Source organism: Scophthalmus maximus, chromosome 15 (assembly GCF_022379125.1).
Source record: "Scophthalmus maximus strain ysfricsl-2021 chromosome 15, ASM2237912v1, whole genome shotgun sequence".
NCBI classification, from domain to species: domain Eukaryota; kingdom Metazoa; phylum Chordata; class Actinopteri; order Pleuronectiformes; family Scophthalmidae; genus Scophthalmus; species Scophthalmus maximus.
In genome coordinates this window covers 13,828,289-13,855,148 of record NC_061529.1, presented here as the reverse complement: position 1 = coordinate 13,855,148, position 26,860 = coordinate 13,828,289, and the positions used below count along the sequence as shown (strand labels likewise).

At 44.6% G+C, this 26,860-nt stretch overlaps 3 protein-coding genes and 2 long non-coding RNA genes across 12 annotated transcripts; 3 read left to right on the top strand and 2 right to left on the bottom strand.

Moving 5' to 3' along the window:
• Window positions 1-1,167: 1,167 nt before the first annotated feature.
• On the bottom strand, window positions 1,168-14,258 carry LOC118286423 (TOG array regulator of axonemal microtubules protein 1). Of its 3 annotated transcripts, XM_035610874.2 has the most exons (23): window positions 13,923-14,258; window positions 12,277-13,457; window positions 10,484-10,550; window positions 9,704-9,832; window positions 9,271-9,525; window positions 8,868-9,154; window positions 8,151-8,368; window positions 7,830-7,930; window positions 7,580-7,744; window positions 7,422-7,487; window positions 6,996-7,162; window positions 6,718-6,889; window positions 6,208-6,429; window positions 5,713-5,836; window positions 5,394-5,499; window positions 4,854-5,089; window positions 4,611-4,769; window positions 3,608-3,734; window positions 3,399-3,514; window positions 3,059-3,242; window positions 2,697-2,916; window positions 2,495-2,581; window positions 1,168-2,394 (listed from the first exon to the last, which is right to left on the bottom strand). In XM_035610874.2, exons 2-23 carry the CDS (start codon window positions 13,306-13,308, stop codon window positions 2,141-2,143), a joined length of 4,494 nt encoding a protein of 1,497 aa, XP_035466767.2. In that variant the 5' UTR covers window positions 13,309-13,457; window positions 13,923-14,258; the 3' UTR covers window positions 1,168-2,140. The 3 variants fall into 3 exon arrangements, with proteins under 3 accessions (XP_035466767.2, XP_035466768.2, XP_035466769.2); XM_035610875.2 differs by lacking the exon at window positions 7,422-7,487 and having other exon boundaries at window positions 7,535-7,744; XM_035610876.2 differs by lacking the exon at window positions 7,422-7,487 and having other exon boundaries at window positions 7,550-7,744.
• On the top strand, window positions 3,153-5,008 carry LOC118286449. Of its 6 annotated transcripts, none has more exons than XR_004785392.2 (6): window positions 3,153-3,287; window positions 3,418-3,537; window positions 3,650-3,778; window positions 4,260-4,306; window positions 4,591-4,765; window positions 4,867-5,008. It is a non-coding gene; the product is annotated as an uncharacterized LOC118286449 (long non-coding RNA). The 6 variants fall into 6 exon arrangements; XR_004785390.2 differs by having other exon boundaries at window positions 4,260-4,409; XR_004785388.2 differs by having other exon boundaries at window positions 4,216-4,409.
• LOC118286452 lies at window positions 5,053-9,422 on the top strand. The gene is made up of 3 exons (XR_004785396.1): window positions 5,053-5,189; window positions 6,817-6,931; window positions 9,291-9,422. It is a non-coding gene; the product is annotated as an uncharacterized LOC118286452 (long non-coding RNA).
• A 944-nt stretch (window positions 14,259-15,202) lies between the features above and the next one.
• Window positions 15,203-23,180, top strand: LOC118286428 (kelch-like protein 28). Its single transcript, XM_035610883.2, has 6 exons — window positions 15,203-15,445; window positions 16,236-16,496; window positions 16,574-17,211; window positions 17,336-17,779; window positions 19,187-19,395; window positions 19,550-23,180. Exons 2-6 carry the CDS (start codon window positions 16,236-16,238, stop codon window positions 19,711-19,713), a joined length of 1,716 nt encoding a protein of 571 aa, XP_035466776.1. The 5' UTR covers window positions 15,203-15,445; the 3' UTR covers window positions 19,714-23,180.
• Window positions 23,168-26,841, bottom strand: c15h14orf28 (chromosome 15 C14orf28 homolog). The gene is made up of 5 exons (XM_035610901.2): window positions 26,521-26,841; window positions 25,743-26,267; window positions 25,265-25,354; window positions 25,057-25,191; window positions 23,168-24,302 (listed from the first exon to the last, which is right to left on the bottom strand). The coding sequence occupies exons 1-5, from the start codon at window positions 26,601-26,603 to the stop codon at window positions 24,119-24,121; spliced, it is 1,017 nt and encodes a 338-aa protein (XP_035466794.1). The 5' UTR covers window positions 26,604-26,841; the 3' UTR covers window positions 23,168-24,118.
• Window positions 26,842-26,860: the final 19 nt, after the last annotated feature.

The window sequence follows — 26,860 nt, the reverse complement described above, 5'->3', positions numbered from 1 at the left end:
AGGACAAGGACACAGGGTTTGAAAGAGGAGGGAAGGAAGCCATCTATGTTAAAATAGAGAAACCATCACTCAGCAGAGGAGGCCTGAGACGCCATCTATCTCCCACTTTTACAATGGTGTCCTTTCATCTCTTCCCAAGAGACTTAAAAACAACTTAACTTCCTGTGTGGACAAAGGTGACTCGTTCAAACAGTCTGGAGCATTAACCTGCCCAAGACATCTGGTCCCTGACCCTGCCGCCGATGTGGAGGGCGACGGCAACACTCATCTTCTCCCAGCATCTAAACCAGGCCAGGCTGCCATGGCATTGATCCAGCTGCCTTAGTAACAGAATGGAAAGATCCACAGGAGGAGACATTTTTGTTCTCATTTGGTCAGGATGACACAGTAGCTTAAAGCAGCAGAGCAAATTCAACCCAAATCATAAACCCCTTGTTGAAATGAAATTGATGATTTATTTTTTAAATATCTTTGCTTAATTTAATACTGACGGATTTTATAATAGCTGGTTGGTGCATTTTAACAGTTAAAAGTGAACTGTGAGGAGACCTAATGTACAAAATGTATGTAAATTACATGTATGTAAAATAGTTAATAATGTTTCACCACTGTGCCCTTCAGTTACTGTATTTGCTCACACTGATGATTTAAGATAATTTAAAAGGGACCATTTTGTCTATTTCGTCGGGATTGCCTTAAGGTTTTAAAAGAGCGATAACAAATGAGCGATCACGAGTGATTTCAGTTTTCAATAGGAAACATCAAAGCATGTCAAAGCATCGGTGCATTTGTTTATTAAAAATGTAACTTCAGTATTTTGTATTGCTTGCTAAGCCTACCACTTTTTCAAGGCCTTGGACATTTCAAAGATCTTTCACAATCAGCTGTTTTCTGTTATTTTACACATGAAGAGGGTTAATCCACCCTGAGCTTTACATAACATGCCATATGAATTTGGCACAGTCCAAAAAAAAAAAAGTGGTGTATTCACTGACTGTATCCATGATTAGTGGTTAATCAGGTAAAAGACATCATGATGATGTGGCTTTATGTGACAGAATTTAATTCGCCTTTCATCTTAAAAAAACCCGAATCATTAAAATGTAGCAGTAGTTGTCACCCCTCTACCCCTTCTCCCTTTAAAAATGTGAATGAGGCAACTGCAGGTTAATTTTACATAAATAAAACTTTATTTATATATCAGTCTGTCTTCACTCTTGTTCACAAACAAGTTTGATATAATTTAACAATATATGAGTTAAAAGTCTACTTGCAGACTGGCACTATACTGAGACAAAACCAGATCTTCACTGGACTTGACTGATTCTCAGGCAACCACAGGAATAAAGCAGTACTCCTCCATTCACGCCGTTCCCATCCAGGAGCATGAGTCAGAGCCCAAGTGTGATCTAGGCATCAGTGTACATATATTTATCTAATTAACAAAAATAGAGACTATATTGATCTTGTCAGTAAGTTTTGGTCATGCAAAAAAAAAAAAAGACAGTATCAACTCATCACATCATTAACAAGACCTTTAAACCATTATACGATAGATAAATTATAAACTGTACCGTCAAACAGCATACGATTAATACTGTGCAATTACACTTGAGCCGTACAAAAGTATTTTGTACTATTACTGTTGATCTCAAATCACAAATCTTCAAAACAACTACATGGTCAAAAATATTACATCACCTCTGGTGAAGCAGCAAAAATATACACCTTTGAATTCCCTGTCTTCCTATTCTTTTTGTGCATTTTATTCTTACATTCTGCAATAGCGTCTCTGATTTGTCTACAGTACATGTTAAGAATATGGGGGGGGGGAAGCAATGATAGTAATATGTTATGTAAAAGTTATGACATTCATAAATATAATGAGCTACCTTTTAAAAGTGCAAAGAGAGCAGGTGGAGTGTGTGTAAGACCTGATGTCAGTATGTTAACAATTTTTCATGTTTCTGTACCAGAGGAAAACTCACTCCGATAAGAATTTAGAGCTCTTAATCTATAAGGACTTTCTCTGTTTCGATATAAAAGTGCAGGCACTGTAAGAAATGTAGAATATCTCTGTCTTCAAGTAAGGTCAGTGTTCTCTTCCAACATTTGGTTGCGTTTGGATTCGGCTTTGCCTTTAGGTTAAGGCCCTCAGGAACTCGTTTAAACCTTTGTGGACGTTGGCAGGCTGGGAGGCAGCACTCTCGCTCAGGCTGGACCCCATCTGGGCGTGAAGGGCTTGGCACAGGTTGGCGGTAGCACCCCTCACGCTACCGCCACGGCCATGTATGGTGCCGCTGTGGGTAGAGGTGCCCAGGAGGTGCCACAGCAAGGGCAGCACTTTCTGCTCAACCACCTGGGGTTTGCGAGGGTAGAGCTCTGTCACAAGGTCTGGAAATGAAAAAAAAATTAATAAAATGAGAACAAACAGTAAGTGGAGAGTGGAGGTGAGAACTCATTACAGTGTACAGAGTGATCACAACAGACATACCTGCAACCTTTTCAATAAGATCCACTTTAGCTTTGCCATTTAAAAACTGAGCCTTGGTACAGAAAGGCTGGAGAAGGAGTACGTTATCTGTCATGGAAACAAAGGAAATCACAATATCAAATTAGATAGATTAGAACAAGAAAAAAAATCCAACATGACATTTTGACTATACTACCGAAATCTGAATGCTTGCAGTCAGTACCAAGATTTAAAATAAGTGCATTAATGGCTCCGATAGCAGCAGAGTAGATGGCATTGTTTTTGGAGTTGAGGTGATTGTCCACGATTGCTGGGACCAGGATGTTGACCACTTGGGACAGGTTGTCCTTCATCAAGTGGATGATTTTCTGTAGCGACTCAAGGGCGTGCAGGTTGACCTTGCCGTTGGACTCCTGCAGCCTGGCCTTAAAGGCATCAAACACCTGACGGAAGGGAAAACAAAGGGGGAAAAACAAAAAGGTAAAAGAGACAGTTTGGTGAGGATTTCATGATGAAACAGAATAGTATGATGGTAGCTGGAAACTACGACAAAGAAGATAATTTAAGAAAAGTGCTATTACAAACCTGGAATATACTATTGATGACCATGTTGGGGTTGTGCTGGCAGTCAACCACTAGCTGGTCAATTCCCTTGATCCTCTCTCTGAAGTCCTTTGAACCCAGCAGACCTGAGATTTGCTTGATGTATTCTGTCTTGTCTGCAATACTTTGTGTCTGAGATCTACAGCTATAATGGCTATTGGACTCCCTGTAGATTAAAAAAATGCATTAAATAGTATATCTTTATAAACCTGTGAGTAAAAGTAAAAATATAATACAACCATACAGATTGTAAAAGCTACAGTTATGCTTTAAAGGCTGAATTTAGTGTTTAAGAGCTCTACCGTTTGATATTCACACCCACCTGTTGGTCTGGTTGAGAGGCTCCCTGGTGAGAGATGAGGCCCTGACTGTGCCACTGCCTGGGAGGGAGCGTCTGCCCCTGGCTGACTGAGTGTCTTGGGGCATATCACCAAGACCCTTAAATAACCCACAATCTCCAGGTAAGAGGACAGTGAAGCATTTAGCAAAAACACCAACGTTGTAAACACAGAAGAACAAACACTGCCGCACCTTTGTCTTGAGAGTGAAGATAGTGTCTCTAATGGTTGGCAGGTCTTTGGTGGGGATGTATTTCTCCAGGATCTTGTCAAAGTCAGGGTGGGATGACAGGGACAGCAACATTCGCCGGCCAAAGAACCTGAGGGTTGAAACATTGTAATCGTAACTGTCAGGGAGTGTCAGGTAGGGGATCTTGCCAAAAGTACGATCTTTTGGGATAGAATCACGATCCACGATCTGAATCATGATTTTCGAACATCTAAATGTAGGCTATCCCCCTTGAAAAAGTGAGTGTCTTATCTTAGAAAAAGACAAATAAAAATAAAATGTATTTAAAAAACTAACTAACATAAACTAAATGTTTTGACTGATCACTCGTGTTACCGCCTTTACTTGCAAAACATTTGTTTCACTTGTGGACACGCACGCTGTCTCCATAGATTCTAGTGAGGTAGACTTTTTACTGGTTCACTGGATTAAAGGAACAGCACTGGAATGGTTTAAGTCATACTTCTCAGATAAATTTCAGTTTTTTTTAATCCATAAAAATGTTAGTCATGGAGTACCACAAGGTTCTGTGCTGGGGCCGATACTTTTCACTCTATATATTCTTCCCTTAGGTGAACTACCAGAAAGCACCCAATAAATGTCCATTGTTATGCAGATGATGCCCAGCTGTATTCCTCTATAAAGCCAGATGAAACCAATCAGGTAGACAAACTTCTGGATTGTCTTAAAGACATAAAGGCCTGGACAACTTCCACTGACTATTTTTTGACTAGGACTTTTTTTTACTTCTAAAGTCAAAACTGAGGTCTGTATACCACCACAAACTATGGTATCAAAAATCACGACAGACATGAATCAACTCAACTAACTCAACTTTTATTTGCAGGGTTTTTCTATTGTGTTGGTCTTACTAAACAACTCATAATATGTTCTAAATGTGTGCAATGCTTGAATTAACATTGAATCTTTGTGTATCAACATGAAAGTTATGAAAACATAAGTGAACCTGGTTTCCTGTGAGGAGTCTTGGGCGAGTTTGGTGACAGCAGGTAAGATCCTCTCAGTGAGATCTTTGCCCCCAGACAGAAGACGGGCAGCACCAACCTTCTCCACCAGATTGGCCAGATGCTGAGCGGTGCATTTTCTCACCAAGGCGCTAAGGTGACTATTAGTGGAGGGAAAATCCATTCAGCAATCAAATATAAAAACTATTATTTCAAATTTGAAGTTCAGTAAAATAATAATTTACCTGATTCCTCCAGAGAGAAGAGCGTTGATGCTGCGAGTGGGAGTGCAGTGCTGCACCATGCAATCCAGGGCTGCATCGACATCTTGCCTAATGAAGGCGTTAGTCTCCCCGGCCTTCTGCAGTAAGGCTTTAGCTGTTCCTTCCAGCTCCTGGTCCATCGCCTTCTGCATGTGGGTGTATAGGTCACCCATGGTGCACACTGCAACCCTGGACACACCTGACCGCAGGTTCTTCACCTGAAGACGACGGACATTATCAATACTTAAGGGCAAACAACAGAATTACAGCATTAATCAGCACAACAGGGAGAAACATTTTAACCCTCTGACTAAAAAAGTAAGAATTTTACAGAAGCACCAGGTAGTCAAGGCAGAAAATATATACTTTATAATTACTGATGTGCTGACAAATGAAACTGATCTAAAAAATTAAATATTAACGTTTAAATTAAGAGAGGCAGCTCTACTTCAGGTGGAGTAAGGAAGCACAATGAAAACATGTCAAAATGACGTGGGAGTGTTATCCAACAAGTTATTGTACCTCTTGAATGAGACACAGGCAGACATCATGAAGCTTGCCCTGGAGTGTGTCTGAGTGGTAGTGGGCCAGAGAGCGCATGAACATCAGACCCTCAATCTTCTTCTCCCTATGTTGACAAAAAGGACAGAAGTTCACAGCCATTTTCTGTCTAGTCTCTACTTTCTTTGCCTAATTTTAAAGATATTGGTAGCTGTTTAATCTGATGTGTGTTGCTGAGAAAACTAAAACACTATGAATGTATTGCTTCAAAATATTTTAACGCAACAAATACCATTATATTTTGGGTGATGCTAATTTAAAGCGGAATAGAGTTTCTCACCAGTCTTCAGAACTCAGCAGGTTGAAACTCTCTGTCAGTGCCAGGTCGGGTTTGGAAAACGGACACATTTCCTGAGGCTCAGACACATTTTTCCTGTGGCCCGTGTTGCCGGGGGACAGCTCATCTAAATGGCCCATCAGACACCACACAACACAGATCGTTTCATGTTACATAATATTCATTACATTCATTTTACATCTCTATCTGTCTGAAAACACATATTTTAGTGTGGGTGGCGGTGCATTACGGTGGGTTGTCAAAACAAAGCATTGTGGCACATTAACCAAAGCAAACATCTTAGTCACCCATGCTCCGATGGCCCTCACAGTCTAATTAACATACCAGAATTTTCTATAACCAAAGGCCTGTTTAAGCAGCAGCTCATCTATTTGTCAGTATCAGACCAACTGACAGACACAAAGATACACTGGGACATTTTTGGTTTTATAAAAGTAGTTAACATTTGGTGCATCAAGTGTCAATACATCCACCAACCTGAGCTATGTGACAGCGAAGGTCGGGTTCTGCTGAGGCTAGGAGCCCTCCTGAGCCGAGAGAGGTTTCTAGGGTTGGGGGGCACGGTGGGGGGGCTCGGCTGGTGTGGCGGAGTGAAGCACTTGAGGGGGCTTTGTGGTCCTGGGGGGCTGACAGGGCTAAGAGGGGTAGAGAGATGGTCTGCTTTGGTGGAAGTCAGCGTGCTGCCGTTTAGATGCAGATCTACAACACAGAAGATCACCGCTTCAAGACTCTGGCTGCAAATGGATAAATTCTTTGTTTACACTGAATGTTATTGCCCATGACCACGTCAAATAAGGGGAGACAGCAGGTTACAATTTTTTTTAAGTAAACAAAAGAAAATCTAACTTTGTATTTTCAAGGACCCAAAGGATTGGAAAAGCTTATTCATAACCAACAGTAAGATTCAGATGAAGTAAAATTAATTTATGAAGAAGAATTTTTGAGGGAAAACATTGTTGGTTAAATTTTTTCAGAGCTTTCTCTTGCCTGTGATGATTGTAGCTCTGTTCTCCTCGGTTGGTGAATCAGACAGCATCTGTTGGACACGGTGGCGAATCTTGTCTCGTGTGCTGTCCCCCTTACCAGCCTGCCCTACTTGCTGATCCAAACGCTGCAGACGCATCCTGTTCCGGCCGAACCTAGTATTCTTCACCCTATCCTGCATGTGCATCGATAAAAACCAACAAACAAACAAACAAAGGTGATGGTCACTGGAATTTTTCTGTGGTGTACTATAATTTACTGCTGGAAAAAGTCTGACAAACCTTAAGCTCATCAGGACGTGGGCTGACGTCGATGTCTACGTGACTGTCAGACAGAGTGTGGCTGTAGACACCAGTTGAGGGATCGGTGGGAGGTTTGGCCATCGATCCACCCTGTTCTAGTGATAGGACGACTCCGGGGCTGCCAGGCACTGCAGTGCCAAAGACGCCTAAGAAGCATGAAGGAGATACTTGCAAAATACTTGTATATATGACTGGAAAGATCATCATCAGTCATTAGATATTCTTCACTTTTTAACAATGATGGGAATAGTGTGTTTGCTCTACTAGAAAACAAGGACCATAAAAATGTTTTAGGAGTGTTTCTTTTTGATGTAAAACAGCACTTAAGTTCAACACTTGCTCCGTAAGACAGCATATTACTGGATAACTGAACAATGATTTACTGTATGGCCTTTACAGACTGACCTCTCCCAATGACTCCTTCAGGCATGTCTGTGCCTTGTGAGTTTCTGCTGCTGTGACTCTGTGAACCTAAATATCAAGAGAGGATTTACTGATTGTTTTAATTATTTACGCACACAAAATTTTATTACCAGTTGAATCCACTGTCACCGCTGGCTGACCTTTGGCAGGCTTCAGACCCCTGACTGTTTCGCGAAGGTCCAGTTTGACCAAAGGAGGGGAAGTTCCTGTTGTCTCCATCTCAGTTTTGATTGTTCCATTGGAGTAAGTGACTCTCTGCCCAACAACACCCACCTCAGATGACAGTTCGTTTCTCTGGGATAACCCTTGACGAAACAAAGAACAAAGATGTTAAAAAGTTAGAAACCAATGCAACAGAATGGGGGAAAAAACTCCTCATCTCTTTTATACCTTGAAGGCTGCTAAAGTCCATGGACACAGAGGACCTCAGTTTTGCTGAAGGCACTCTTGCAATGTGAGGTTTCATTCCTGAAGAGGCAGAGTTTCCAGGACTGTTGACACATTTGACAAATGTGAGAAATGATGCCGCCTATATTCACACATCACCAAATGAGTACCAGTTTACCACTCCAACGGTTTAACTTTCATAAAGGAAACCACAAGCAGGACTTTGTGCAACTAGAGACCTACAGTAGAAGTATTCAGATTTTAAAAGTAGTTATGGTCTCAAGTAATCATATTTTAAGTATGAGTCTAATGTGGATCCTTTACCTGGTTTTGATGCCATTGGAGCTGGAGTTGGCAACTGAGCTCAGACTGGATAGACCGCTTTCACTGGCTGAGCTGGTAATCTTCGGAGAGGTTTGTGATTGTGAGTCCATGTCTAATCTCACAGCAGAGTCGGGGCTGTCGGGATCTGGACTGCTGAGGCTCACTTTGGCCCTCTTCTTGGCAGCACTGTTGCGCAATGAGCGCAGAGAGTTCATCATCTGTGAGCAACACACAAACCGGCACAAATGAGCATGGAAAGAAATATTGCTAATGGCGCGCTATAGCCCCATCAATTTCATTGCAAGGTTATTTCCCCTATTTTTCCTTTGTAGCAGAGAACCATTTGCTCGTATTTCATTTCATATTTTTCCATTGTATCCTACTAATGGATTTATGCTTATGATTGAGATGTAACTTTACATTGATTTTAACAATCGCCGTTCCTTGAGCAGTGATGTTATGGTTTGATTTTCTTTCATTGTACATGGCCACGCAATCATGTCCGTTGCCTAATCATTTCAGCCTTTTCGACTTTGTTCATCAAATCACACATCATTACATCTGTCACAGCCATAGAATAATATAAATTTCCACTTCCAAACCTATATTCTTCATTAACACTGCACACTACTTTAAGAACTATGAAATACAAAGGGAGCACATTGGAACTTGCAGAATCCCACATTTTCCAGCTGAGTCTAAGGGCAGTCTGCTGACCTCCTGCATGTCCAGAGGATCGTCCTCTTGAGGATCCTGCACTGCTCTGAAGCCATCAGGGTCCAGATGAAGGCTCTTTTCCAGCTGTTGGTTCTGAGGGCTGCCTGGTGCATGGGGCCTCTGGCCATTATGAGACTGGGCCTGCTCTAATGGAGGGACCACTGGCGAGATAGAGAGGGTTGTTGCCCTGGTGCTGCTCAGAGCCCGACGGAATGACGATGTGGAAGAAGAAGTGACAAGGGAGGCACGCAGAGGCCTCGGAGAGGATATGCTGGAGAGATGGTCCCCTGGAGGGGTAGGACGGGGAAGAAGAACAGAAGGATGATATAAAATAGAGGCTACAACATTTTGACATTGAACAGACAAAACAATTATTTATCAAAAACTTTTTCTAATCGATTACCCTTTGCTGTGTCTCTCCAGGGGCTGGTGTCTCGCTGGTGAAGGCTGCTCTCCCTCTTGTTGGGCCAGGTGTTGGACATAGACAGAGAGGGATCACCGTGGCGACGGGACATTGTTGGAGTTAGCATGCCTCCTGGGAGTGTAGGCAGTGGGTAGGAGGGCAGTAGGAACGAGCCAGGTGTGGTGGGGTTAGAGGGGAGGGAAAACGTACGCTCAACACTGGGATTCCTCTGGAGTGTGCGTCCTTTGGATGCCACTGCGAGACAGGGTATTCACACATCAGCAACCATAGAAAACTGGGTGTAACAATAGGTAGCCAGGTAGAGATATGGTTCATGATTGGGCTAACATTAAAAACCTTCAATTTTTTTTTATTGTGACTGGAGTTCCTAAGTGTAAATTGACTAAATCATCTCAGGGTAACGACTTCTTACCAACATCTGGGTCAGAAAAGTTGGTAGTTTTAAAGATGTCAGGGTCTAAGTTAAGGCTTCCACTTCTCCTGAGGTGAGCAGGGGACTCCCTCCTTCTGGAGGATTGTTTCTTCTGTGGATCTGCAGAACCTAGACCAGATGTATATTTTGTCATTTTCATTCCAAACCTAACAGGCTTTTCAAATTACTTAAATGTAAATCACATGACTTCGGCAATTCCCCTTGTAAACGCATGACACAAGGAAAATAGTGAACCCCTTATGGGATGCTCTTAAACCATGTGGTTTTAAACTTTTTCATGGACAGAGAATGAAAAACACTTGAAAAATATTCTGAGGTATAAACAATCATGTTCGGACAATTCATAAGCAATATATAATGCCGTAATTATTGTCATCGCTTTATGGCCCAGCCCCATGTAGGCCTCTCAACAAACATTTGAAAAAAAGTACTAAAGAGAACTATCAAGTGTTGTTCTCCAGGTCATGTTGACATTACAGATACAAAGCAATAAATAATAATTACATAACTAAACCACTGGCAGCGTTTTCTTCAGGCTACTTGTGAGACTGCTATGACACTGATCTGCCTCGCAACTGTGCTCATCTCAGGGCTTCTGGTGGCGCGGTGACTCCACTGACTCAGCATGCTAATCCAATTTACTGCCGCTCTAACTTCAGTCCAGCGGAAGTTGACCATTACAACCGCTCAACTGCACTTGTCACCTCATTTGTAAATAATGTGGGTGTCATTTCACGAGAAGGAAATATTGGCACTTACTAAAACTGGGTATGTAGGTCTCTGGACTCAGCTTCCTGGACAGAGGGAGGAAATCCTCACTGGCCCCCTATGCGTGGGGCAGAAAATTATTTATTTTAATAGCGACAATAGAGGATAAAGTTCAGAACGACAATCCTTAAACATTTCAAGAGCCTGAGTGTAATTCCATCCACTCGCCCGAACAAAGGGAGGAAGCAGATATTTAGCCAGTTTGAGACATGAGACACTGGCCTTTGAGTGGATATTAACTTATTGTTCATGATGATGTCTAATGTTCTCATTAAAGTTTTACAGTGATCATACGTTTGAAACAATGGTCAAAGATAAGTGATTCAAACAGAGAGGGTGGTTGTGACAGATTTTGGGCATTGTGTGTGAGTGTTGCTGAGGTCAGCCCCTCTCTCTGCAATCACAAACACTCATTGCAGAGCACTTGGTGTGATTACAATCAACAGCAGAGCAGTAAACAAGCCATGTTTTACAAGCATAACCCAGTGATATTTCCAATTATGGCTCCACGTCCCCTTCAGTCAGTGTGCTGTGTGATAATGTGGTTGCTGGGAAACAGACTCCGCTGTAAACAGAAGGTCGTTCAAATTGAGGCTGTAGGCGGAATGATAGCTTCCAGAACAAATATGGTCAATTAATGCCCCATGAAACAAAGCCGCTCAATGGGGTATAATTAGAATGGAGCTGATAAAATATTTTACAAATCATTCTTATTTGTAAGCTAATATGTTCCACAATACACTCTTCAACTCAACAAGGTGGTAGGCCTACCCTGATCGTCATGATGCTTATTTTCAAGACAATTAAATGCTCCTCAGTGTCAGTGTGCAGGGAATTGAGTCCCCTACTGTTTTTTTTTCACTGTGTCAGTGATCCTGGTGTTTACCCGTCTATTCCTCTCTCTGTTTTAAAAAAATTCAGAACAACATATTCAGTGTCTCAGGTGGGTCAATGTCAGCTGGGATTGGCTCCAGCTCCCCTGCAACAATCAGAGGTTATAAGCATTATAGCTTGTGGATGGATGGATGGATATTCAGGGATGCAATTTAGCCAATCGTTACCCTACAACCAGATAAATAATTTCAGAAAAACATGAAGCATTGAGCATAATGGACAATATTTTCCTAAGGAAATGTATGACAACATACAGAAGATATAACTGTCCCTTTCTACTGCACCCTATCCATACTGCATCATGAGAGATAATACTATAGTCATTTCCCCCCAAACTGTCTCTAAGGAAAGTGCCGCCTCTACGATATTTTTAGTATCTCTGGTCTGGTGCCTCTGGGTGTTACTCAGCTTGTTCAAAGAACAGGGTTAAAGGCAACAACAAAAAAACTGGAGAAACGGCCTGGACATAGATTAACAATTTTTCAAAAAAGGAAGCCCAAAAATCTAGTGCGCCACCCATAATCACACAATCAGGTGCAAATCAACACACTGTAACTGCCTGGTCCTTGATGCTGAGATGATTGAGCCCTAATTGCTTTGGATCTCAGAGTATTTTTAGAAGTCCACCGAAAGTGAACACCGGCTGCTGTGTCAATAGCTGATTCATAAACGTCAAACACTGACAAATAAAGGACACATTTTCCATTTGCTATCAGGATTAACTAACCCACAGTATGCCTGAATATAATGTAACGCTAAGCTGTATGTTTTATTCCATTCATGTATGTTTATAAGAGCATATGCTATATCACGGAAAAGATCCCAGATGGCTTAATTATCACAATGGATAAGTGAGAACGTGGCAAGTTGGCAGGAGGATGAAACCCCACCTGCTCAGAGCACTTTCCGTTGGGTGTACCGCATTGCTGCTCATTCTCAGTGGATGAGAAGCTGGACATCTCCCAGGGTAGCTTGTTTTTCCCTTTACCCGCACTGACAATCCTCCTTTGAAGAGGAAGGTCATCAGTGAGGGAGCCTAGGCTGCCGTAGCCATACAGCCGGTCACAGTCCGGTTCAGTTCTGTGACTCCTGGCACTGCTTATCCGCCCTCCGTTCATCACCCAGTCCAGATCAGCTCCAGAACCATACTGCACCGAGCATCTCTGTCCTGGTTTGGGCACTGCTAAGCCATACTCCACTACCCCCTCCGAGGAAAGTCTCGGAAGGACATGCCTTGCTCGTCTTGCCTGTACAGCTGCCATGAGACCCTCGGCATCCTCATTGAGCTCCACCATGTCCACAGCTTTCATCAGAGGCTGCTTTTTCCCTGTGTCAAGGCAATAGTCCAAAACAGCGAACAGCTCAAGGGCGGCATGGCGGACTTTCCTTTTGCTGTCGGCCAGATGTGGTGCAACCTCAAAACAAAGCTTGGGGATGTTGAAATCTCTTCTGGGGTGAGTGAGCATAGCTGCCATTATGATGTTAAGGACATCTTCCCGGACCCTTGAATTTTTGTGTTTCAAGTTGCTGATTACAAGATCTAATACTTGCTGCGGTGCAACAGTTTTCATCAGCTGTCCAAACACATTCATGTATTCATTCCTGGTGATGGTGCGAGCGTCCCCGAGGGCCTTGAGAGCCACCAGCACTAGTTGTTTGAGATATTTCCCTACACTCGTATCTAGCTTCTGAATGAGCAAGTTCAAAACCTGCAATGTGCCGCACAACACTTTGAAATTACTGTCATCCAGAAGTCGAGGGAGAAAACCGATGAAGTCCTCAATGCTGTCGGAGGGGACCGACTGAACGTCCGCCTCCGAGAGGATGCGCTTGAGCTCCTCCACGCCACTCGTGCGATTCTGGTAGTTCTTGGGGTCCAGAAGCTGCTTGTGTAACTCCTGCGAGATCAACCCGGGTATCATCGTCGACGGCCGGACGGGACGCGGTCAAAACGCAGAATCCAAAGGAGCGACGACGATCCCGCCTGGACAGCAATACCCCTCTTCCTTGCTGAGCGCCGTCATGCTGACTGGTTGGTGACGGAGTTCGACCCACTCCGCTCTTTGTCAAGCTGTGAATGGACGATCAAAAGAAAGAACAGGCGACAATTAACAGGAGCAGAGGGGAAAAAAAACCCACGACTGAATAAATTCCCGTGTGTTTTTGTTTACACGTCACACGCTAACTGGCACATTTGGACCGACAGAGCTTTGTGACCGCTGCACCACGTCGTGATGGATCGCCGTGGACAACGTCGAGGTCGAGGGGGTCACGGACACAAGCACTTGTGGCTGCGGCCGTCGCCAGGACAACGGTGCAGTGCGCGACGCTGTTCGCCGCCGTGCAGAGACTGCGCTGTGACCGACTACGTGTTACCGCCGAGCAGCCTCGTCAGTTAGCGGTAGCCACACGGAGCGTGTGCCAAGTGCAACGTAGCGGTGCTAAGCTAACTCCGCTAGCCGCGTCGGCGGGTGTCGCCGGCCGACCGGGCAAAGTTGGGGGGGGGGGGGAGACGGCAAGTGAGAAAACAACAGACCCCGCATTTCTCCCGGTCCTCTTCGGCGACGCTCGGCGAGACTCGAGTTACATCGTCCGACTTGTCCAATGTCACACTGCGGCAGCCGCGGTCCTCTCGAGTGCAGACATCTCTCTCTCTCTCTCTCTCTCTCTCTGTCTCTCTGCCTCTCTCTCTCTCTCCCGGTTGCTCTCAGCTGGTGTGTCAGCGAGTGTTTGGGAAGCGACGGAGGTATTCACGCCGAGAGGAGCACCACACGAACAACACACACACTCACTCACACACTCACACTCACACTCACACACACACTCACTCACTCACACGAATAGGGAAACACACACCGAGGCAGCAAAATGGCGAATGCGTGTCGCAAACTGAGCGCTTCCATGGTGACGCGAGTGCGAGGCTCCTCCGGGCGGGTACCATCCCCACGCAGAGGACCGGGCTGATGAGTGACGGACACATTCTTTGTGGGCTTCAGTCATTTCCCCCCCATGTATTTGTGTATCGTGACCATCCGTGCATTTGCAGTTTGGCTATTAGAAAATACAAAAACCCAGCAAACAAATACTTTGGTAACTGCCTTGGAACACACACATACAGACACCGATCTGTGACCCCTCTATTTATTGTAAATAGTCTACATTTTATCTTATTTTATTCTATTTTATTCTATATTTATTTATATTTCTGTGTATCCTTGTATATATGTGTTGCTATGTGCACCTTAACAACAGCAACAACAAAAATCCTCATATGTAACCTGTTACCTACCTGGCCACAAAACTGATTCTGATTCTGATGCTGTCCATTTTGTGTGCCACGAATGAGTTTCAGGTTACTATAGAAATTGTTTTTTATAATTTTTTTAATAACATTTATATAAAAAAACTATTATAGCACACATCATTCGCAACATCGTACATGATTCACACTGTTATGACAAACTTTTTAACAAGGAAAAAAGTAAGTCTATTTATTCAAAAGTACACCTCCGATATCCTATAAAAACGTATACAGAATATCTCAGAGGAAAATGTACTTTTTACTCCACTGCTTAACGTCTACAGTTAATTGTAAATTTGTACATGTTATATTTTTTTATTTTTTTATTAAAAAAAACAAAACAATTTTTAACATCCACTTAAAGTTGCATTTTAATGTTGTTGTTTTTTCAGAACATATATTTTCCCTTTGGGAATCGTATGCTGCTGTGCATGCGTGTGCGCGCTGTTTGGCAAAAGAGTCATACTGAGCAATGTGTTTATTCACTCTGACAAAGTTCACAGCATCACAACCACACGCGTCACCCGGGACAGGGCCGCGCGTCCTTTTATTTTGAAGGCAGCGGAAGTGGGTGTGCTGCTCGGACGGCTCGTTGTTATAAGAGCCTCGTCGGGAGCTCTGGAGCTAGTGCTGGTCGGTGGTGCGTTGTGTCGCTGATAGCCGCCCGGGGTCCCCACTCGCCCTCGCCGCTCAACTCCGACGCCTCACAATCTGTCCCCGACGGTGCCGCGACACGCACGACGGACTCGAGGCTCCAGGTTCGTCCCTCTGCGTTCGGCGGCGTTGAGCATGTTGCCTGGCAGCTAGCTACTCGGTCACGTTCCGAGTCTGTCAGCCATGTTACTGTATATCGATCAATGATGCAGCTAGCCACGGGAGCCCTGTTTATTTTTAGCAGCTAACCTGAGCCGTGTGCGATGCAGCGGAACACGCGTCGTCGTCCGCCGGAGTCGCGACGCTGTTGAGCAACGCGACGGCGTCGCGGCACAGTGGCATTAATGTCACACGCGATTTTCCGCGGAATGTGTGTTTTCTGCAAACGCACACGTCAGCTGCCTGCCGATGTGGAGCTAAGGGGCAGCTAGCGAGTTTTGAACTGGCCGTGTTCTCCGTTCCGACGTCAAGCCAAGGCCCCAGTCAATACACGTTGTCAGCGGATGTCACGAAATTAGAAATGCTCACTGGCATGCAGGCAGTCGGCTGGGGCCGACCAGAACCACGGGGTACCGTGTACGGCGAGTTAGCTTCGGATTAGGGGGATCACGCCTTTTCCAACTCGCCTCTCAGTGGACCACTGTCAGGGACACCTAGGAATAACCACCGTCTTCCTTCAAAACATCCCCGAATGAGTCACACACGTGCTGTTATTATTGTGTCATGCTGCACAGGCCCGCGTTTACGTGACACAGTCCCGGAGACAAGATGACAACTGGTTAATTTCCCAGGCTTTTTATTTTTAGTCACATGACAGTTAATCGAAAAGGTTCCACTGATCCAGGCGCATTCACAATGTCAACACTGCACTGACGCGTGGTTTTTTGCTCCCAGATGGACCAGCAGGACCAGTCCTATATGTTTGCCAGTCTCACGCGGCCCCACTCGGAGCAGCTGCTGCAAGGCCTCCAGCTCCTGCGGCAGGATCGCGAACTATGTGACATTGTCCTGCGTGTGGGGGATGCCAAGATCCACGCTCACAAAGTAGTGCTGGCGAGCATCAGTCCGTACTTCAAGGCCATGTTCACGGGTAACCTGTCGGAGAAGGAGACCTCTGAGGTGGAGTTCCAGTGCATCGATGAGACCGCCCTGCAGGTACGCTTGGAGCCAGCAGACATTAGCTGTGCCGACTGGTTTTTGTTGATGTGACATGTTTACTCTTTCTCTTCCAGGCCATCGTTGAGTATGCATACACTGGCACTGTGTTTATCTCCCAGGAAACAGTGGAATCTCTGCTGCCGGCTGCCAACTTACTCCAGGTTAAGCTAGTACTTAAGGAGTGCTGCTCCTTCTTAGAGAGCCAGCTGGATGCCGGGAACTGTATAGGCATCTCTCGCTTTGCAGAGACATATGGCTGTCATGATCTGTGCCTGGCTGCGACGAAGTTCATCTGTGAGAACTTTGAGGAAGTTTGTCAGACGGAGGAGTTTTTTGAACTGACGAGGGCAGAGTTGGACGAAATTGTGTCCAACGACTGCCTCAAAGTGGTCACAGAGGAGACTGTGTTTTACGCCCTGGAATCGTGGATCAAATATGACGTGACTGAGAGACAGCAGCATCTGGCTCAGCTGCTTCACTGTGTTCGCCTTCCACTCCTCAGCGTCAAATTCCTCACTCGCCTATATGAAGCCAACCACCTTATACGAGATGACCACGCGTGCAAGCACCTGCTCAATGAGGCCCTTAAATACCATTTTATGCCTGAGCACAGACTCTCCTATCAGACGGTGTTGTCGGCACGGCCCAGGTGTGCACCGAAGGTGCTGCTTGCAGTCGGAGGCAAGGCTGGACTGTTTGCCACATTAGAAAGGTAATGTGTAAAGAAGTGTCAAGAAAACCTTCCAGACGTCCGTATTGTCTATGCTTCCCTTGTGTTCTGTGTTTAAAAAAAACAATCACACTTCAATCAGATGATCTTTGCGTTTCTCTTGCAGCATGGAAATGTATTTCCCGCAGACAGATTCGTGGATTGGACTGGCCCCTCTCAGTGTGCCACGATACGAGTTTGGTGTAGCAGTGCTGGACCACAAGGTGTACGTGGTGGGAGGCATCGCCACACACATGAGACAGGGCATCAGCTATCGGAGACACGAGAGCACAGTGGAGAGCTGGGACCCCGAAAGCAACACCTGGTCCTCGGTGGAGCGAATGGCAGAGTGTCGCAGCACACTCGGAGTGGTGGTCCTGGCTGGAGAGCTGTACGCCCTCGGGGGCTACGACGGCCAGTATTACCTCCAGTCGGTGGAGAAATATGTCCCCAAGTTGAAGGAGTGGCAGCCAGTGGCGCCCATGACAAAGTCCCGCAGCTGCTTTGCCACTGCTGTGCTGGATGGCATGGTGTATGCTATTGGAGGCTATGGGCCAGCCCACATGAACAGGTAATACCGCTGGGATATTTGCTGTTTTATCTGTGAAAGTGGAAAAAAAACGTTTGGTTGTCTTTGCATAAACTGTGAATAACTAAATCATGCATATTCTGTACCATTGTTTATGAAGTATGTTGTTTGGTATATTACCAAATACCTCTACAATGTGGAGACTGCAGAAAGCCAAATAAGGCCAAAGCATGAACCCACAGAGGACATTTGACATCAGTAATGTGTCTGTGTTGCCCTAACACCCCTATTTTAAAATAGCATTTGATCCCTGTGGAAAACAAACTTGTTGCCCCTCTGAGACCTCCTAGTCTGGCTTTCTCTCTCATGGTCTTGATAGTTATTTGATAAAATTGGCAATCAAGTGAAGGATGTCAAGCGCTGCCGAGAAAATGGCCAGGAACGTGTTAATGAGTGAAGAGGAGTCGCAGCACAAGTGGTTGCTGAAGTTTCATCGAGGGGCTGCCTGGCTTGCGTGCTGCAAGTTCAGACCTCTGTTGTTGCCGTGGATCTCTAGAGAGCATCGCCTCTGTTGCTTGTTTCCTTGACTCCTAGACCTCCTCAGGAGAATGTGTTTGGACAAAGAATCTTTGGGGATTTTTTTTTCCTTCCCCCAGTGGCTTATATGTCCTTGGCACATTGCAAAAATAATCCCAGATTGCCAGGGTTTCATTTGACTCTGAACTAAGCTCTTCCTTTCTGTAGTTTGACATAAGTCTCTATGAGTAAATATTGCGTTAAGTACTATAGTTCTGAAATAAATGTGTGACACAGGTTTCCTGCTCTTAAAATGGAACTTATATTTTCTGTTTTCATAGCAACTAGAAATTGCATTTTTAGACAGCTAATGAAGTTTATGTTAGCACATATATACAAAATCAGCTGGTAGGAACTTGAACTCTGACTGAGAGAAAGTCCATTACAATATTTAACTGGAGGAGCAGGGAGCTGTGAAATATCACCCTAATATTTGTACTTTAATTTACTTTACTAATTAAATGTTAAAATTAATGGACAGTGCTACTTCATTACCTCATAACGGTTTCTTATCTGATGCACACAGGTTCATGACAGATAATAGTTCTCATACATTTTTAACAATGGAATGGTTTTATTATCTCAAGGCTTGTGTTTTGGTGTGTGGTAATGCAGCCGGGAGTAGGGAGGGACTGTTTGAAAAGTCTGGATGTTGTGTTCAAGGGTTAGTTTTCACATTAGAGTTCAGAGCTGTACAGCTCGGCAGTCAGAAAAGTTTCATTGAGACACATTTCAAGATCAGTGGACCTGAAACCAGAGATATCTGCACAGCTAGCTGCCACCAGCTGTGAGTGATGTATCTTATTCGAGTGAACTGACACTTTCTAAACCATTGTGTGCTCTGTTCAATGTTGATGCATCTCCTCTACACAGCGTGGAGCGGTATGACCCCAGCAAGGATGCCTGGGAAATGGTAGCCCCCATGGCGGATAAGAGGATCAACTTTGGAGTGGGCGTCATGCTCGGCTTCATATTTGTGGTGGGCGGACACAACGGAGTGTCGCACCTGTCCAGCATTGAGAGGTATGATCCACACCAGAACCAGTGGACAGCCTGTCGGCCGATGAACGAACCACGCACCGGTGAGTTTAAGTCATACTTGACAAATATCGGTTTTCGGGATACTTTAAAAGGTAAAATCTGAGCGGATTGTGATTTTTTTTTTTTTTTTTTTTGCATCTACAAAATGGAGAATGATGTCTCTAACAGGCCACATGTGACATCACTGTCTTACAGGTGTGGGCTCTGCCATCGTGGACAACTACCTCTACGTGGTGGGAGGTCACTCTGGGTCATCCTACCTGAACACTGTCCAGCGCTATGACCCCATCTCAGACAGCTGGTTGGACTCAAGCGGCATGTTGTACTGCCGCTGTAACTTTGGCCTGACTGCCCTTTGACCCATGGCCCAGCCAGCTAGGACCCAATGAGAGAACTTAGACACAAAGACTTTTCTTTTTTGTTGTCTCCTCCTCCTCCTTCCTACATTCATCCTCCAGGTGCAGAGGAGCGCTGAACAGCATCGGGAACACCAGAGGAGAGGGAGAGAGAGCCTGCTGGGTGGATGGATGTGCTGGGCTAGCTGGCGGGGCTAGAGGGGGACCACAGACATGGCTGCAGAGAGGAAGGGCTACACAGTCGTGTGGATAAGGAAGGAAGATGATTGGACAGCTGTTGTCACGGGCACGAGGAGACAACCGCTCTGCTGCTGCTGGACCACAATAAGGACTCTGAGCCATTTCCCAGAGGATTGTGGGAGAAATCTTGTCACTTTTGTTTGAATATTAATGTCAGCAGACATTTGTTTTTCTGTTTTTCTTCATGCCATTTAACACTTAAGTTTGTTTTGTTTGTTTGATGTTTTTCTTTTCCTTAATTTCCCTGCTGCAACCCAGAATCATGCGTTCAAAGTTTTTGAAGAAACACAGCTGTTTGCTTGTGTCTTTGTATGAATATGTGGTTGTTGGCCATGTGGTGTGTATGTCTGCGTGTATGCTCGAACGGTACCTGCATGTCAGAATAGGATTGTTTGTTTTGTTGCGTGTTTGTGGGCAGAACTGGTTCTCGGGCTCAGCGGCCCAGGAGTTCTGCATCAAAATCAGTGCTTCACAAAACGTTGAAATGTTGGAAACTTTATATTTTCTCAAAAAGGGCTGCCTTTATCTCTCTTGTAAATGGTCTAAATGAAATATATAGATATGAATATATCCTCTAGTGCATTGCCTGTAAATGTTATTCTGCACTGGGTCTAGCGTGTGCGTGAATGTGTGTGCGTGTGTGTTGTTGATTCCAAGGGTCAAGAGATGAGTGTTTCTAGTCTCTCCTTCATTCTTGGAGCCATGTAAAACAAATCCCCATGTTTAAGCTTCTGTTACATCTTCCTTAGGTCGGGTCATGCACTACTACTGTGCTACTCTTTACAATAGTTGAAATCGACCGCGGCCCTATTTTTCACCCTTTGGTCTGTACACAATACCAACTGGTGCTATATTTAGGATTCAGGATTCAGCTGTTTGTCTGTGTTGCCTCACGCAATTAGGGCAACCTCTGCTTCGTTACTGCGTTAGATGTTCACTCATTTAATTTATGTGCGTTTAAAATGCGGAAACACCTAAATGGAACCCAACCATGCAATAAAAATGAAGTGAAAGGAACATCTGTGGTTGGAAAAACCACAAACTTTTGTTCCTAAAATTGCCTAAAGCTCTTTAAAAAATGGCACTTTGTTTTGTTTATTATTATTGTTTAAAATGTATCCATGTATGTTTCTTTCCCTTTACATTTGCCCTTATACAGCATATGAGCATGCTTTGCCATTGTCTCAGTGCCTGTTGCCAGTACCATGACCAAGGCTCTTTTTTTCCACCTCCAGTTGGGTGCGACACCTGGTCTTTATGCTCGCCAACCCGCTACCAAACCCGTGACCCTCATGTGGCCATGGTTTGTTCACAGCGTCGTGTAAAGTGCCAAAACATGGAGCTAATTTTATTTTATTTTTTTCTCCATTTGTTTGACCCCTATTGTAGAAATCCCCTGCATCGCTCTTTTGCCACAATCGAAAACACTTATAGATAGATATTATTGCTAATGTGTTAGCATTATATTCCTCCATGCTTTCATATGGAGATGGAAGACTAAGCACCAAGGGCTGTGCCAGCCAACTCAGGCCAAGTTGTCCCTGTCACCAGTCCTGTGTCCTGGGAGAGAGACCAGACTAGCAGACAGCTGAGTGCTCCCCTGGGTGCGCGTGACCCCCGGGCCGGCTGAGGGCGTCGCTCGGTGCAGCCGTGGGCTCGACTGAGTGACGGGTCGAGCGGTTTGCAGCAATAGAGGGGCCACTAGATGAGGAGAAAGGCTACCTGTGGTGTGTGTCTTGTTGAAACACCGTTTACGTCCAAGTCTAGTTTGAGTTGCTTTGTGCACTGACGTTTGCACACACATGGAAAACTTTAACCAAGCTCTGCATTGCACTTACCAAACTATTTGATACACATTGTAATTTGTACATATGTTTTGATTTTTGGCTAATGGCATTTAGATGATGCAATAAGACTTGTGTTCCCTGCGCGGATGAGTGTGTTTTTGTGTTTGTCTCGTTTCAGAAGCCAAGGCATTTCATATTGCATGTCAGTCCATTCACACAGTCTGCTGCTGATGTGGGCTTATAGTGAAACATAACATGGTACCATTGACTTCACCTCATCCTACCAGACATCCTGTGTTTGTTGTGCATGTTGTTTAATTTTTTACATGGCCTATGTTTATTTAGGTAGATAAAAATGATGGCTCTCAATTTTATCAATTAGTGGCCAATAAGATAAATTAATTAATAAAAATAATGGTCTTGGAAACACTAGACAGGACATGTGCTCTTCCACTTTGCTCTTGACCTGATGTTTTAGATGAGAAGAGAAGTTTAATGACATTTGCCTTGTATGTTGGTCGGGGCGTCACCGGTGATACTTTTGTTGTTTGTTGCAGATTGTTTGCATCATCACATAGAGAATTTTGTAAATGTAATGTACAAGCAACCCAATGTGTGTGCTCCTGCAAGTATGTCAAATTAATTTAAAAAAGATGTGAATGACCTTTTTTTATTGTATTTATAATTTGTACTATTCATGTCCTGTAACCCATTTTTTGTTTTCCGTCTACTGTAATAGATTTTGTCACTTTACCGCGGCACAAGTCACGCTGGCGTGACAATGTGCCACCACCATGATTCATCTAGCATCAATGTTACATGTGATGTCATGATCTCTGACGTGTATACTAACTACTTTACTGAATATTTGAGAGGCAGATGAGAAGCTGCAAACGTTAATCTGCAAAAGGAAAGGGTGTTATAGTTGAGTTTGTACATATTTCTATTACGGCCTAACCAATGTCATGTTTTTTTTTTGTTTTGCCACCACTCTCACCAAAGTGCTTGTTCAAAGAGAGCAGATGGACGACTAAACACCTGGTCTGCAATGGCCTGCCACTCTGTAATGTCTGTGTCTGAAAGAGAAACTTCTTTGAAACTGATGTCAATGTTAGCCAAATGACCACTCTGCTTCTTTTGCGTTTCCCATCATGTGTGTGGAGTGAGGCGACGATCTTGAATTTTATATCCTGTGGATTAATACTGGAAGTACATGATAACCCCTAGGTGTAGAATACGGTAGCTTTTCACATTTTCCCATGTTTTGATTGAAGACATTTTACATACATTTTAGTAAGTTTGTTTGGTGCAGCTGTACCCAGTTTAAAATTTAAATAAATGCCTGCCTTAAAGGGTAGTCTTGCTTTTATGTGGCTCTTTTGACATTCATCCAAGCCGTTCATACAAGCTGCAAAATAAACTAATCCGTGTGTTATGCCAAAATACTTTTATTTGCCTTTGAAAGACAACGTCTGCATAGAAAAACAGCCCCTGAACTTAATTCGAAGACTTATGATCAACAGGTCCACGTTCACTCACTCTCCTTGGCAGAGGCACTGTGTGATACCAGTAATTCTTTACAAAAAAATAAAATGTCATTTTACATATTGCCTGTGGTGGAGACTGTGCTGAGTAGTGTTAAAATGCTTGAATTGAATTAGTCAGTATGGATATGCTACCATCTTAGTGACCTGGAATCCAAACAAGTAATATATAAATCACACGATTTAAGAACTTTGAATTTTAACACTCACTCATTTAAAAATCTTTAAAACAAAAAACATTCACCGTGATTGGTTGTTTCTTATCCTCAGACCACAATGTCTATAGAAAAAGCACCAATTAAGTTTCCATAAAGGGCCAATATATGCATGAATGTAAACTTAAACGGACACTTAAAATCTATACACATCTGGTACACAGGCAATGTCATCCCCTATACAACGATTGTTAATAGAAAATTCACCCTCCATGACAATTTTTAAAGTCATATCAGTCCCTTCTGTGTGGCAGGTAATGCGTACTATGCTTATTATTTATGCTTATCAACTAAGAACTATTATAGTCCATTATATTCTTGGATTCCAAGCATGCCCCCCAAAATAAGGCATTTTCATTTTGCTGTCTGCAAACATTCAGGTGAAATGGCGCATGTGTCATTCAGAACATTTAACCGCTAAAGGAGGAAGCAAATGCTGAGAAGAATTACTGAAAGATTCAAACGATGCGCTACGTAGACGAAACATGATTACATGAATGCGATGCGATACACGGCGTCAAGATAAAGAAATGATCGTAGGAACTGTGGACCACTGCATTAATTCTTGAGCTCGGCGTCACTCCTGGTCTTCGTCCGTTCGTCCACTTGAGATGCAATGAATTCACTTGTCGGCGGCGCGGATGTAGACCAGAGAGGACAGCAGCAGGAGCTCTGGCGGCTTGTGTAACAAGATCAGATTGTCGCTCCTCAACCCGTCGTAGTGCATCCAGCAGCCGTCGATCTGGAAGGCTGCAGAGTAGTGGTGCTCCTCCTTGTTGAAGAGTGTGGCGCCCTCCAGCAAGTACCTGAATAGAAAAGAGGACAGGGGCCTAGTGACTAAACGTGTATCGAAGGCAGAGATAGATAAAATAAAAAACTTCATCTGGTGTAAAAACATTTGAATTTAGAAATTGTTGTTTAGTGACAGCTGCTTTGAAAATATTGAGTGCTGGATGATAGAATCATCTATAACAAAACATTCACTCATGCTGGTGCAAAGCCAGCAGCGAGGACTTGGCACTTTTCATCGGAGGTAACACTTTTAATTAACCAGTCTCTTTTAACACTGTCTTTCAATCGTGTAACATTTCTAAAATTAGCTTGCTTCTCCTTTACTGATGCAGAGAAAGTCGAGACTACACATGGGTTTGTCTCAATTCCAACTAGTTCAACTAATTAGCTGAGATTATGTCTGTAAAAGAAAAAACAGGATTGTTCTTAGCAGCTTTAAATGGCCTATTTCTGACTTTTCATATCCTACTGATCTTGCTGTATGATTATGGCAACAATTTTTTATTTATTTATATTCTTCTGAGTCCAAAGAAAAAACATAATATTTTCAAAAAATATTTAATGACATGCTTTCATTAAATTTAAAGACCATTGTCTATTGTTTTTTGGCCTCCCTTTTATGATTCTTGAATAATTGTTTTATACATCAGCCTTTAAATGCTGGAAACATAATGCTGCAGGTCAGTGCTGTGGAGGTTCATATGACAGTGGCTTGCGCGGCAGTGAGGCCAGAGCACGCTACTGTACACCGAACCTGTGGAGACATACCTGTGCTGACAGAGAGCCAGGTGGTAAGGGACATAGGACAGCTCCTCTGACTTCCACCGCTGCATGTTAAGAATGACGAAGGGCGGGGGTCCATGGCAGAAAACCCTCTGAGAGAACTCCCTCAGACCATCGCACCTGTTGCAAAAGACCATCAATCTGTCAAGGAGGTGGAATGAGATGAGTTGGACGATGGTGAACTGTGTCTCACCCTAGTTCTGAGCAGAGCAGGAGCTTGGGGCAGAAGAACCCGTCCACGGCCGACTGAATGGGGTCTCTGTGGGGCAGCTCATTAGGAGGGCTGGGGGGGGGGGATGTGAGAGGGACATTGAAAGCAAATGGAAATGGTGTTAACCATACAACAACACCGCTGTCATTAGGATTTGACCTACTTTGTGAAAGGAAATTTATGGTAAATGGACTGTATTTATACGGCGCTTTCTTATACAGCTTCTCTTTCGGCAGCTGAGGGGAACTTAACTCACAATGCTGAGCGACCTGTCCTCCGTATTGTACCATGTCCATATAGAAAACCACTACAACTAAACTTGTCAAATCTGGACTAGATTGTCACAGAGAGGCCAGAGACTCTTTACTCTATTTGTGAAAATGCCAAAAGGGTGATTTTGCAGCTTCTTTTTGTTCACTTTGGCAGCACCAGGATATCCCACCGCCTTTGCGTAGTATACCTGATGTTGATCGTGGTCTTGATGAGCTCCTGGAAGCGGGCCGGGCAGCTCCAGTCGGTGCACAGGCTCTCCTGCACGGTGCACATGAGGTTCTCCAGGTTCTTGGTGAAGTTCTCGTGCTCGTTGCCGAACAGGTCGATCTCCAGCGCGGCCCGGTGGACCGCCGAGCGGTACTGTCTCTTGGACATCCGGTCCCAGATCCACAGCATCTTCACCGTGGTGTAGTCGCACGAGTCCATCAGGTAGAGGAAGTACTCCACGAACTGCTTGCCCAGGAAGACGGCCAGCTCGCGGGGAAAGCCCTGGTTGTCCCGCAGGATCACGTACAGGATCATGAGGAAGCCGTCGATGGTGCAGGTGTTCTTGAGGTTGATCTCCACGTACAGCGGGGTGCACGAGACGGCCTTGCGTCCCGCCCTGATGGGGAAGACGCCGCCCCACGGGAGCACGGGCCTCCAGAAGGAGCGGTCCTCCTCGCCATTGTTGTTGATGGAGGCGCGGATTTCCTCGAACAGCGTCTTCGACCTGGGGACACATTGTGCACGACAGTCAGCGGACGTGGCCTGAGCGCGGGGGGACGTTCGCTTCGCGGCACTTTGCGTTTCAAGCGATGGCAACTCACTGGACGCGGGGACTCGTGTGCAAACAGCTGCACGCAACGTCGAGTTAGCTCACAACAACACGAAGCCACGCACGGGCGAGTGAAGCCCATGAGTCGTCCTACACGGATCACACACAGCCCCACAACCAGACAAAGTACCCGCTGCTGTCAACTTGCCTTTCGAAGAGGAGATAGTTGTCAGCGTGTGAATTTCGCGTTTGTGGGTCTGCGGTGTCGCTCAACACGCATCTACTCTCCATAGCTCCCTGTGCCTCTTCATGTCTTACGTCGGACTAATCGCCAGATGAATGAGTACGGCGGTTTTTTCCAGCACTCTCTGACGAGTGTCTCAATGATAACACGTCTGCGGGCATCGGCAGCCTCGAGTGATCGTCAAGTTGGGCCCGTGTAAACAAGCGCTGCCGTGGGTTCAACTGACGGCTGAGCGGGGCGTAAATACAGTGCTGCCCCCTACCGTTTCTCCACGTAATTACGTCCAATCGTGTCCCCGCGCCCC